Below are 13,608 nucleotides of genomic sequence, written 5' to 3'. Positions count from 1 at the left end.
GAACTTTCTGTTCCCTAAACTGAATCCCTTTTGTGTCACTGCCTCCAAGAAGCCTTTCCAGTCTGCCCTTTCCCTAGTTTGCCCTTTCCAATATAGCCTGAGCTCCATTTGCCCTCCCAGATCCATTCTGTAGCTGTCCTGCTGTGAGTCCTATAGAGGAGGCTGCCCTCTACAAACTGCCCCTCCTGGGTCTTTGCCATCTGGTTCCCAGGTGGGTTCAGCCAATAGGAGGGTCACCAACAGGAGATGGAGGAGAAAGACATTGGGGATTTATTCGACATGGCTCTCTCTCTTGCCTTTCACACCTGGGGTGGTGACAACTTCGTGCATTTGCTAGTCTATGAGCACCTCGGCGCTATCTGAGAATAAATTCCATTTATTTCCTTTTATGGCCCTGACTGACACGTAATGATCCACTCCATTTGTCTCTCTTCCAACATCCTGCGTCTAAATTCTTTCATAGAACATAACACAATGTGTGAACATCTTCTTTATTGTCTATCTCCCCCGCCTCCCTCAGAAATTTATCACTATGAGGACGGGGATGTTGCCGGCTCCATCCCAAGTGCCTAGAACAAGGCTCGGCATGTGGTAGGTGTTCAGAGAACATTTGTTGAAGGAATAAGTGCAAGCAGCATGGCCACAGGCTCGTCCCTGAATTGAAGGAGCCCTGCAGCCAGCATCATGCCCGATGCCCACTTCTGGGCCTGTCTCTGTGTTTTTGGTGATGGTGGAGGGAGTGTTAGAGAAAAGAGCTCTTTTGGGGAATCTCTCCTCTCCTACAACTCAGCAAGTGCCCTTTCGGGAAACCAGCTAGTCTGCAGTTGCCTCATCTGTGAATGAGGTGTTTGGATCAGCTCAGTGGCTCTCAACTGGGGGCAATTGTGCCCCCTCCCCCAAGGGACATTTGGTAACGTCTAGAGACATTTTTGATTGTCACAACTGGAGAAGCGTTACTACTGGCATCTAGTGGGTAGAGGCCAGGGATGCTGTTAAACATCCTACAGTGCACAGGACAGCCCCCTCCAGCAGAGAATTATCCTGACCCAAATGTCAGAAGTGCCAAGGTTGGGAACCCCCGGATTCAGCGATCTCCAAGCCTGCCAGAGACCCCCGACTCCTCGCCTGGTAAGTTCGCGCTCTTGCCTCTTGCAGGATCTCCGTGCCCGAGACATGGGCCAAGTTCAGTAACGACAACATCAGGCACTCGCAGAACATGCGGGCCAACTCTGTCCGGCTGCGGGAGGAGGCCCAGAACCTCTTCGACGTGTTGTTGGATCAGATGTGGAAGCAGTTTACCAACACCAATCTGGCCTTCAATGCCCGCATCGCCGAGGTGACAGACGTGAAGAACAAGCTGCAGACGCAGCTGGCTAAGGTAAGCGAGGTGCCTGTGGGGACCACCGTCCATGAGGCCCCCGGCCCTCGCCCTTGGGTCTCAGCAGCTTCTGGTCAAGCTGCCCGCCCCGCTGCTGCTGCTGAAATGGTCCCAGCAACCCACGGTCTATGAGCCTGTCCACCCAAAAGGGGGCAGAGGCTGTGAGCTTCCTTTGGGGGATTCCAGCGTCTTGGAGGTAAATCTTCCTTGCTCACTGGATGATGGAGCTTGGAGCTTGGCCTGGCTGTCACAGCAACACTCAAAGGTGTTGCCGATGGCCCCCACGTCTCTTTTCTCCATCTGAGCGCATGTGGCCAAGCGTGACCGACGAGGGTGGGTGCCAATATCGGAGCCCCAGGAAATGGGTCTGAGCAGGTCTTATGTGCCCACATCAGCATCTTTGGAAATGTAACCTCTTGACCTTCAAAGGCTTCAAGAGCATCAGGAGGGGTGGAGTGCTTTTTGAATTTGAGGAGCGGGAAGGACAGCCTAATCCTGCCACCAAATCCTGCTGTTCCCACACTGACGTGCCCTTTTCCTGCTCCTGTATTTGAACACGTCATGCTGTTTCCCACCCCTGGGGGAGTCCTCTCTGCATGCAATTTATACTCTCTGCTCAATTTAGAGCACCTACTGGGTGCCAGATGCTGTGCTAGGGACTGGAATGAAAAGAGGAGTCACACAAACAGTCCCCTGGTCCCTGTCCTCAGGGGATTTATGTTCTGGTCGGGGAGCAGTGGTGGCTGCAAAATTTATATGCAGGAAGGACTTAGGGATGACAATCTGGTTGGAAGGGGGTGGGGAGACAGGGGACTAGTCTTGAACCTGAACTTGCAAAACAGTACCCCTTTTTACTGTATATATATTTGGGGAGGTTTAGTGGGCTGCAGGCAGGGTTTAATGGAAGTTACAGGGGCAGTCTAAGCCCACCCACATAGGCCACCCTTTGGCCTGGGGTATGGAGAAACAGAAAAGACAGAAGTTTCTCTAAAATAATTGCAAGGTTGTGATAAGTGTTAATGAGAGAGGAAGCAAGGAGATTCGCCAGAGATTCTCCTGGAGTTCTTACACCAGGTAGATCAGACAGGCAGGTGACATTTACATTAAGAGCTGATGGATAAGGAGTTAGGCAGCCAGAGGACGGGGTGGGGCGAGTGTTCCCAAGAGGATGAATGTGGGAGGAGGCTGGAGGAAGGAGCAAGCACAGGGACCTCCTGCGGGTTCTTTCTTTCTTTCTTCCCTCCTTTCTTCCTCCCTTTCTTTCTCTCTCTCTCTCTCTCTCCCTCCCTCCCTTCCTTCCTTCCTTTCCTTCCTTCCATCCTTTCCTCCCTTCCCTTCCCTCCTTCCCTTTCCTTCCTTCCTTCTTTCTTTCTTCCTTTCCTTGAAAAAATCATTCTATTATTGTGATAAAATATACATAACGAAACATTTGCCATTTCTTAGTCCGTTTGCGCTGCTATAACAAAAATACCATAGACTGGGTGACTTATAAACAACGGAAATTTATTTCTCACACTTCTGAGGACTGGGAAGTCCAGGATCGAGGTGCGGGGAGACGTGGTGTCTGGTGAGAACCCGCTTCTTGGTTCATGGATGCTGATGTCCTCTCCCTGTGTCCTCACATGGCAGAGAGGTGTGGGAGCTCTCTGAGGTCTCTTTCATAAGGGCACTAATCCCATTGATGAGCTGATGACCTAATCACCTCCCTTAGACCCCCACCTCCTAATACTGTCACAATGGGGATTGGGTGTCAGTATCTGAATTTGGGGGGACACGGACATTCAGTCCATAGCAACCATTATTAAGTGTAGAGTTCTGTGTTATGTATCTTCACATGTGGCACAAATGTCACCACCATCCATCTCTAGAAAAATTTTTCATCTTCCCAAAGTGAAAAGAACCCTGTGTTTAAACTTTGTACCCATTAAACAATGACTCCTCATTCCCCTCTCCCCTGGCAACCACCAGTTCTACTTTCTGTCTCTGAATTGACTAGGTACCTCATATAAGTGGAATCATACAGTATTTGTCCTTTTGTGTCTGGCTTATTTTACTTAGCACAATGTCTTTAAGGTTCATCCATGTTGTAGATTGCATCAGAATGTCCTTCCTTTGTAAGGCTGAACGATATTCCGTGGATGTATATACCGTGTATCCATTCATTCCTCGATAGACGCTTGGATTGCTTTCGCCTTTTGGCTGTTGTGCAAGTGTTTTCTTTTAATGAGGCATTTCCTACAGTGGATCAAATACAGTTCATTGTCAAGTTTTACCACATGAGTCTGAGGCCTGGAGGTGACGTGGAAACTCCTTTGCAAATCCTTTGGTGGGACTTGGTGGCTGGTTTCTCATCTGTGAAACAAGGAGTAAGAATTCCTACTTGGTGACGATAGTGTAAGGATTAGTGAGTTGATCTCTGTGGAGTGCTTGGCACACAGTAAACACTCAGTAAAAGGTACCTAAGTATTAATATTACTGATGGAGAGAAAACGGATCTTCTGGGTGGGGTGGGGCGCATACCCTTTTCCCTATCCACATTTCTCCACGGAAGTTTTGAATTATTACTACCAGCTTCATCACTGCTGATCACAGAGTTTTTGCTACCACGTGGATTTTTATTAATAGTCATTATTTAATAACCAGCTGCTTTGCAAATAAGTGAGCACCCATTTGAAATACACCAGACCCCAACATGACACGACTGACATTTCACTTGTCTTCTGGTTGGTGACCATATCACATAGTCTTTTTCTAAGATAGTAAAGGAAAGAGTTGATATAATGAAAATAAATATACAGCAACCATTTCACCTTTCAACAGTTTGCTTTAGCTGGAGGATTTGAAATGCTCTCTTTAAAATTTCAACTGTTAATTGTTGAGCTTGGCCTGATTCCCCTTGGCAAGAGGCATTTCTGGAAAATTCTCGGCCCCCATCCCTACCTGTGCTGCAAAGCAATTATTGCCCAGGTGGTCATAGGAATCCACTTTGAAAGGCCAGGTCTCCACAGTTCCCCATGCAGACTTTGAATGCCCCAGTGGTTTAGGGCTGCGTAGACAGCCTTGGCTGTCTTGGTCATGTTCACCATGATCCTGGGGTTCTATCCCCAAGGCCATGCCCCAAGCCTTGTAACTTGTCCTGTGTCCTAACACTTTGGGGCCTTGGGGTATCGACCAGTCATATTGACCACCGCTTAAAGAAGGGCTGGTGACCTCTTTGGGCTGAAGCAGTTGATGGCCACAGAGTGGGTGGCTCCTGAGAACCAGGGGCCCAGTGGGGGGGTGGGAGGTGGGGGACGGACGTGTCTCCAGATAAGCATAAGCACCCTGCATCCAATTGCCCAGTCCAAGGTGCCTTTTAGCGGAAGACTCAATGTGGAGAGCAAGATGCAAGGACCTGGGGGGAGGGGGCATGGGGGCAGGGATGCTGCTATAGCACAGCGCTTATTCTACACTTGTGGGAACGAGGCCCCAGCAGGGGAAATGACAGTAGGTGTGTTACACGGACGCAGCGTTAATATCACCGAATCACACAGTGAGAAAGTTATTCCTTCTTCAGTCCTTTTTCAATCCTTGTGATGCTCTCAAGAGGAAAGTCTTGATCGGATACTAGACTGCCTTCCTCACCTCTTTAACCCTGTCTGCTCTCCCTTTTAAACAGAGAGCGCCGGCCTCAGGCTGAGAGCTTTGGGCAGGCAGCTGTATCCAGCCAGAGTTTCAATCACATGGTTTTACTTTCGTCTTGTTTGTGCATTTTTATGGTTATTTCCATTATGGCAAATGATGCTGATTTTCCACTGATAATAGTGATATAAAGTTTTATTTTTAAACAAATGCATTTAAGGTTTTTTTTTGGTTTTTTTGTTTTTTAAAAAGCCAATTGACTTGAAAAGATTGTTAATCATGTCACAAGTGGTGTGAGGGGATGTGGCCATAATGGTAAGGATGGTAGGTGAAAACCTGACTGTTGGAGAAGAGCAAAGTAGACCTGTGCATCTCAAATATTACTTTGTGTGCAGTAATCACCCATGTTACCTGGAGATTGCATCGAAATGCAGATTCTGATTGAGCAGGTCTGGGGTTGGGCCTGAGCATATGCATGTTGAACAGCCTCAGGAAGTTGCCAATACCACTGGTGGGAGGTAAGGCAGAGTGCAGGTTGTAAAGCGAGTTGGCTTTGACAAAGAAGCTGTCTCCTTCTCTTTTTTCCCTCCTTCTTCCTGCCTCTCTCTTCCAAACTCAAAATACTGGGGGAACCAAATCCTTCAAAAAGGCAAGCCACAGTCATCCAATTCTAATCAGATTTTCTCTAATTGCATTTTGCTTCCAAGCTTCCCAGCCAAGCCCAGCCATTCCTCCCTCGAGGGATCAGACCTGCTCGGCCCATCGCACAGATCTTGCCCCGAATTCGAAGATGCAAACACCCCTCTGGGATTTCTGCCGCCCCTCCTGGGTGCGTGCCCTTGAATCAAAGTCTCATTTTTCCATCTTGGTTATTAATGTGGTCGGGGCAAATGACGTTAGGAGCTGGGGAGGATAAGCCAGAAGCGCGGCCTCGACTGGGTTGTTGGAGAGATGAGTCGGATTTCTCTTCTTCCTCTCAACAGCACACCGCCCCCTGCAAGCTGTAGGCTTTCTTTAGCAAACAGGAGCCAACTTTCACCCTCCTGCCTCCTTCACCTGGAGCTCCACCCCCATCTCAGTTGGTGGCTCTCACTTCCAGATGCTTCCAGAAGCTTCCAGGGGCTCAATCCCAAATTCTGGAGTCCACTTGGATGTTCCTCTTTCTCTCCCACCTCACATCCCCTCCACCAGCAAATCCTGTTGGTTCTTTCAGAATCTCCTCACTCCCCATTCCCTCCTCTGCTTCTGCCCTGCCCCAGGCCTCCACCATCTCTTGCCTGGACCATTGCTGTGTTCTCCTAATGGCTCTGTTTGCTTTTGATGTAGCCAACTGTTTAGCTGGAAGCTTGTTGAGAGGGCATTCGATACTTGAATAGGCCGACTAGATTGACAGAGAGAAAAAGTTCAATTGCTTTAGATTTTTCAGAAAACCTTGAGAGTTTAGCTGGAGAATGCAGGTGACAGGCTCTCTCTGCTGGTGTCCCTGGATCACCATCTTCACCGTGGCCAGGCCTGTCTGCACCACTGCTGTCATGAGAATTTCTCGGCACCCCTCACCTTTGCAGTGGCAGCGCCTCCCAAAATGCATGGTGCTCAGTGAAGTCTAAGGTAATGCAGACGGACTGGTTTTTAAATCAGGGGATAAACACTTGTAGTCCAGGGGTTAAACTTGACCCACATATTATTTGGCCTCTCACATTTGTCTTTTAACAGCTCTATTTTTACTTGACACATAATTAACTGTACGTATTTCAAGTGTAGAATCTGAGAAGCTTTAACACATATATGTCGTGAAGCCACCACCTCAATCAAGGTAGTGAACATATGAAAAGGTTTCCTTATGTCTTTTGTCATCTCTCCCTCCCGCATTTCCAACACAGCCACTGATCTGCTGTCACTGCAGATTAGTTTGCATTTTCTAGAATAATTACATGAAGGGCACCATACCCTAGCCATTCTTTTTTCATTAGTCTTCTTTCACTCAGCGTAGTCGAGATTCCTAGTTCGTTCCTTCTTATTCCTGTGTCTTGTATGTCTTGTATGGATACCGTATTGTACGTATACACCCCTGGTATGTATCGTATCCACACACCACAATTTGTTTATCCATTCACTTGTCGATGGACATTAGGGTTGTTTCCAGTTTGGGGCTGTTACCAATAAAGCTACTATGAACATTCACATACATACCTCTCTATGCATTCTCAGGGTTTTTTTTTTTTTAATATCTTAGTAAAAAGTGGAGATTTTATGTAGAAGTTCAGATTTCTAGAATCTCTGGAAAAATGGGTGGCTCTAGCAACTCCGAGCCCACTTTCCTACAGGGGAGCAGCAAACAGGAGTTGAATGGCCACAGCCCCTCGTTGGACAGGGCCCGGGCTCTCCGATTGGCTCAGTCCCCACCGTCTTCCCTCACAGCCCCCTTTGCACATTTGCATCACCTGCCTGGTCCCAGCAGGCTTGTACCTTGGCATGTTCTGCTCTGTGCGTTGGAGGAAATGCAAGAAAGCAGCCAGGCCTGGAAAGGATTGTAGAGAACCCAGAGGGGCTCTGAGTTTTCCCCTTGAAAGGTTTTGCTTTTACTCTGAAGTTTCTTTGGGGTTTCGACTTCCAATTGGTCATTAACACCAGCAGAACCTCTCCTGCCCCAGGAGGCAGCGCCAGGGCAGGAAGGCGTGTGTCTGTGGGGTGAGGGCCCGCAGTCGCCATCTGAGGGCCCCAGCGCCTGCCGCCAGCCCCTCTGTTTGTCCAGCGAGGCCTGGAACCCGTGGTGGAGTGGGAAAAGCTTTTGTGCTTTGCAAGCAGCCGGATCCCTTCCAGCACCAGTGCCCGCAGACAAGCTCCTGACGGCTCGTTTCTAAAACCAGCCCAGCCCAGGGGATGTGGAGCCAGCCCGCCTGCCTCTGGTGAGGAGGGGCCGGGCCAGGGCTTAAACACCATTGCATCCTAGTGAGAAAGTTCTTGTTTCAAGTTCCCTCCATCAATCCTTCCACTAGTGTCGAGGAACAAGGCTTGATGTGACGCTAATCTGTCTTTGCCATCTCTCTTTTGTTTGGGAATCCCCCTTTCCGGCCAGACCTCAAGCCTCAAGCTGGCACTGAACCTTTGAAAGACAACAGAACTTAGAATCAAGGTCTTTCTTTCCATCTTCTCTACTGTGATGGTACTTTCTATCAATGGCAAGAGATACTCATTTTCCACGTGTGGCAATGATATAAAGATGCCATTTCAAATACATTTGTTCAAGGCTGAAAAGGGAGTTGATTTAAAGAAGTAGACTAAATAATTGATCAGACATGCTTGGGTATGTGGGTATGTAGAGGGTTTCCAAGGTAACCCTCAGGAAAGGCCTCGGGGCTGTGTTCAGTAGGTCTCTCTGCCTGATGCTCACCTTAGTACCAAGAGGAATCAAAGGCTCCCTGGTGTCATGGCGGCTCAGGTCTCATCACTGTACTTGGGAGGTATGGGCCTGGGGACACCCGGTTGAGGGGTCCACGAGAGCTCAGATACGGGCAGTTCTGAGGGCTGTGAAATGGCGAGATGATGGGGCGGGGGTGCTGGGTCACCGCTGTCTGTCCGCAGTGACACTGTGCCAAATGAGAGAGGAACGGCTGGGATCAGGGAAACAGGGCCAAGGTCCAGAGCTGGGAAGACAGCCAACAAATGCAGGATGCTGGAGGGACCAGACGGCAGAGGGGGCCGAAAATGAGCGTGGGTCAGCATGGCCCGGGTAGGAGCTGAGGACAGTGCAAATGAGGTAGTTTGGAGCTCACTTTGTGAACCACTGATACTCAAGGAAGCTATTACTGCCCTCTGCAGTTGGTGTTAGCCAATCATATGCTTTGGAAGCCCTGGGTGGGGCAATCGCCGGGACTGGTTGCTGCTGAGACAAGAAGAATATAAGATGCAAGCCTGGCGGAGGCAGAGGGTTGCCTTGGCACCTCCTGGGTATGGGTGTGTCCCAGCAGTCTCCTAGTTTCTTCCAATTTGTGACTTGTTCACTTTTGGGTCCTCAGCTCCTTGCCTACTCAGGACCTGCTGCCCAGCCTCACCTATACTCCTGGCTTTCACATATGCTTGCCTCATCCTGGTCCAGATTCCTCTTCCATCTTGACACTCTTCTCCCACATGTGAGCCCCATAGTGCAGTGCAGATGGCTGAGTTCAATTCTGGCTCTAGCATTTCCTGGCCACGTGACCAAGATCAGATTGCCCCACCTCTCTGTACCTCAGTTTCTCCCTCTGTCAAATGGGAGCAATAATGGTTGGCAAATATTTGCTCTGAGAATAAGAGCATCCACACTGGACTGGTCACCTTGTAAGTGCTCAATGACTATTAACTATAAAAATGGTAAAAAAAAAAAACAACAAACCAACAACAACAACAACCACCCAAAAAACAAAACTGTGGTCTGATTTATAACCTGCTGATGGGGAGGGACAAGCAAAATGACTGAAAGAATATGGCCTCTGGAATCAAAAGACCAGGGTTGAATTTGGTAAAGTAACTCCTCTGATTCTTGGTTTCCTAATCTCTGAGAGAGGAATAATCCTGCGAGGATTGAAAGAAAAGGTACAGCTAAGCAGTTCTCAACCCTCGCACATTGGAATCACCCCGATCTCTAGAGATTCTGATTTAATTGGTTGGGGTGTGGCCTGGGCATCCAACATTTTAAACTCCCCAGCCAAGGTTGAGAACTAAAGTTTCAGAGTTCAGACCAGTGGTTCTCAAGTTGTGGTCCCTGGTCTCAAGCAGCGTCAGCATCACCTGGGAACTTGTTAGAAGTGCACGTCCTTGGGCCCCATCCTGGACCTTCTGAATCAGAAACTCTAGGGTCCAGCCATCCGAGTTTTAACCAGTTCTCCGGATGTGCCTCCCAGGTGTAGACGTGCAACAAATGTTTTCTAATCTCCTCCCTCCTCCCTCCCTCCCTGAGAGGTATTTACTAAGCACATCCTGTGTGCTAGACTCTGAATTAGGAGCTGGGGGTACAATGATCCCTGCCCTCAGGGGGGCTTATGTTCTAGTGGGAGAGACCAATTTTAAAAAAAATAAGTAAATACATGATTAATTAAAAATTGTGATAAGCATTAAGAAGAAGAGCCCCGGGGGCCTGAGCTAGTGGATTTCCATGAATTTTCACAGAATCATACAAGTGTCCTCTCTAGCAGGGAGCCCCCACCCCTCAAGGACTTTCCAGAGCCCTCCAGGACTTTCAGGACCCCTGACCCCAGATGGCCTCTGAGCGGCTGATGTTTGTATTGGCCCTGCCTTGTCTGAGGGCAGCTGGCCGCCTCTGGACGGAAACAACTGCGAGCAGGGTTGACTCAACATCTCTCCTCCAGAGCTGTAATCCTCACCCGGGCTGAATTTACTCCCCGGTGGCACTTGCCGATGTCTGGAGACATCTTGTTTGTTACAACTTGCGGGGGGCAGCGTGCTGCTACCAGATAGATGGTGGGTAGAGCCCAGGGACGCTGCTAAACACCGCAATACACGAGACAGCCTCCCGCAACAAAGAAGTTGTGGCCCCAAATGTCAGGAGTGTGCCGAGTTTGACTATTAACTATAAAAATGGTTAAAAAAAATGCTCTGGCACTCTCACGCCCTGCATTTCTGGCCAAGTCCCTCTGGAGCCCTCCTCAACTAGTTCTTGCCCCTGGGCTTGGCTGCGCTTGAAAATCTTCCACCGTTTGACCAAAAAAAAGGATTCCAAGCTGCCTTCCTAAGCTGGGGGAGCCGCACTGAGCCAGGCATCTCCTTGGAAACCCCTTGGCTTCATGCAATTTGGAAAACAATAAATTTGCAAGGTTGCACAAAGCATCCAGAAGCCCAAAGCCGGCTGGAACTGCTAAATCTGTTTTTTCCCTCCACATCAAAAATAATTTCCTGGCCCTAGAGAAAGCCTAGAAGCTTTCTCTACTGTCACAAGACAAGATGCAGGCAGATAGTTTTACACGGCCAACAACTCTGCCAAACACATTCCCCCTTTCAAAGGCTTTGGGTGGATTTCTACTCCAGCCAGGAATATCAGCGCCCTTTTCCACTGAGCTGAGGTTGGTTTCGTCCGAGGCAGACCTGGCAAGTGCTTTTCACACCCAATTCAAGACCACAGACCATTTCCAGCTCAGACCCTACCCTTTCCCCACACTGGGGACCCCAACAAGGTCTGAGGGTGGATGATCACGATCTAGTTTGCCATCCGATTACAAGTAGCAGGAGAGAGAAAAAAAATTCGCCATCACCACAAAAGACACATTAACCTTACTCTGTGCAGGCAGAGTTCTAAGTGCTTTTCTAACATTAACTCTTCCCTCCTACAACCCCATGAAGAAGGGATTACTATTAGCCCCATTTTACAGATGAGGAAACTGAAGACAAGTATTTTCCTAAAGCCCCCCACCCCCACCCACCGCAGCAAGTAAATGGCAGAGCCAGGATTTGAATCTAGGTGTTCTGCTCTAGAGTTCATTCTTTAAGTTAATGTGAACATCTCCCCCATTCCCACCCCCACAGCCTAACAACAACAACAATAATAATAACCACTAGATCGGTGGCCTTCCAACGGGCAGTTTTATACCCCGAGGACATCTGATAACATCTATAGACATTTTTGGTTATTACAGCTTGGTAGGGGGTGCTACTGGCATCTAGTGGGTAGAGGCCAGGGATGCAGCTAAACATCCTACAGTGCATGGGACAGCCCCACAGTAGAGAATAACCCAGCCCCAAATGTCAATAGTGCCAAGACTGAGAAGCCTTGGTCTCCTGGCATTAAGGTTTGACTTAAAAAAAAAAAGAAAGGATAAAAGGTAGAAGAGGTATATGGATGGATACATGGATGGATGGATGGATGGATAGATGGATGGATGGATGGATGGATGGATAGATGGATGGATAGAAAGTGCTGAGGTCTATAGAGTGCCTGTTAGGTGCCAGCCAGTGTGCTAAACATGGGGTACCTAAATCAATCCTTGCAGTCACCCTCTGAGGTAGATACTGTTTTTATCTCCATTATACAGATGGGGAAACTGAGGCTCAGAAAGGCTTGGCAATTTGCCAAGGCCACATGCTCAGTCCTGTGGTGCTGGCACTTGAGCACAGGCTGGTGGCTCCTCCTGATTTTAGGGGCTGGCCCCTCCTCCCTTGGTACACTCCAGCCAGTGCTCCCCATTTTGCCATTTGTATACTCCTGTGAACTCGTTCCTTCTGTGTCTCCCCATCCTGCCTTGGTGTGGGCCCTCCTGCCTCTCAGGTCCTCACTGGCCATCTTCTTCCCTCCTCTGTCCCCTCTGTCCACCCTCCAAATGGCAGCCGGAGAGATTTGCCTCAAACTACAAACATGACCATGTCCTTCTGCTTTAAAACTTTAATGTGCCTGTGATCACCTGAACGTTTTGTCAAAATGCACAGGACCTTCGTAGGTCTGGGGTAGGGCCTGGGAGTCTGCATTTCTGCCAAGCGCTCAGAATCCAGTGATGCTGGTCTACGGACCACACCCTGAGTAGCAAGGAGCTAGAGAAACTGTTCTCTCTGAATGTGGGAGAGCTCGGAGGAGCTGCAGCCTTGTGTGTGATGGGCTGCTTAGCGGGGTCAGGACTTCCTCTGTGAGGGACTACAGCAGGGGCCCCAAACTACCAGCCCCAGGGCCAAATCTGAACCCCACCCCCGCCTGTTTTTGTAAATAAAGTTTTACTGGAACACAGATCCCCCCATACATTTATGTATTGTCCGGGGCTACTTCTGCACTGCGGTGGCCAAGTTGAGCCACTGTGACAGAAACCATACGGCTCCTAAAGCCTAAATCTCTACCACCCAGACCTTTACAGAAAAACGTGTCCACTGTCTACAGCATCTTCAAAAGGCTCCGGAAGGCTGCGTGTTTGGGACTCCCAGCCATCTGAGGGGGGTTGACTTGAAGACTTAAAAACAAAATCACACACACACACACACACACACACACACACACACACACAGCCATACCTGCGGCTGATAGCTCTCAGGCCGGATCTCAGAGGCAGTGGCTCCGGGCACGCGGGGCTGATGGGTGATGGGTTAGAACATGTATGTGGTCCAGGAGCACCTGAAGTGCCCTAGCCAGTGAGGAGGACAGGCCTCGTGTCCTCATTCACTGGATGAGGAAGTTGGGCCCCTCCCCACAGCCCAGGGCTCTGAGTGGGGTGTGAGCGCCACAGCTGGTTTGCGCTGGGGCTTAGACAGGACCCTAGTCTCCTGACTTCCTGCCAAGGGCTCTTACCTCCAAGAGCCTGCATGGAGGCGCTGTGGCTGGGAATCTGCCTGGAGCAGAGAGGGTAGGGGTTTGTTAACAGAAAGATCTTTGGTTCCCCAGGCCGGTGGGGGGATGGGGGGATGTGGCCCACCTTCTGCCTTGAGCTGACTCCCCTCTGAGCCCCATTCCAGAGGCTGAGAAAGAGGACGGTCCTCCTCGATTGCGCAGGTGACCCCTGCCTTGACCCCTTAGCCCAAAGAAGTGGGTTGATGGAGGTTGACCCTGAGCCCTGGACGGGAGGTCTGAGGGAACTGAAGCTGCCTGCAAAGACAAATTCTGTCAAACGAAACTGAGTTTCTTCAGATTGCCTGACATTAAA

General features: G+C 49.4%; 1 protein-coding gene across 1 annotated transcript in view; it reads left to right on the top strand.

Annotated features, from left to right (window-relative positions):
* Window positions 1-13,608, top strand: part of TEKT5 (tektin 5) — a 39,722-nt gene that overhangs the window by 13,000 nt on the left and 13,114 nt on the right. The window contains exon 5 of the mRNA XM_082361650.1: window positions 1,156-1,378. Within this exon, the coding sequence (XP_082217776.1) occupies window positions 1,156-1,378 (223 nt within the window). The remainder of the gene's footprint in view (window positions 1-1,155; window positions 1,379-13,608) is intronic.

Source organism: Balaenoptera borealis (assembly GCF_965194805.1).
Source record: "Balaenoptera borealis genome assembly, chromosome: 16".
In the NCBI taxonomy this organism is placed as follows: domain Eukaryota; kingdom Metazoa; phylum Chordata; class Mammalia; order Artiodactyla; family Balaenopteridae; genus Balaenoptera; species Balaenoptera borealis.
This window is presented reverse-complemented; position numbering and strand designations above follow the sequence as displayed.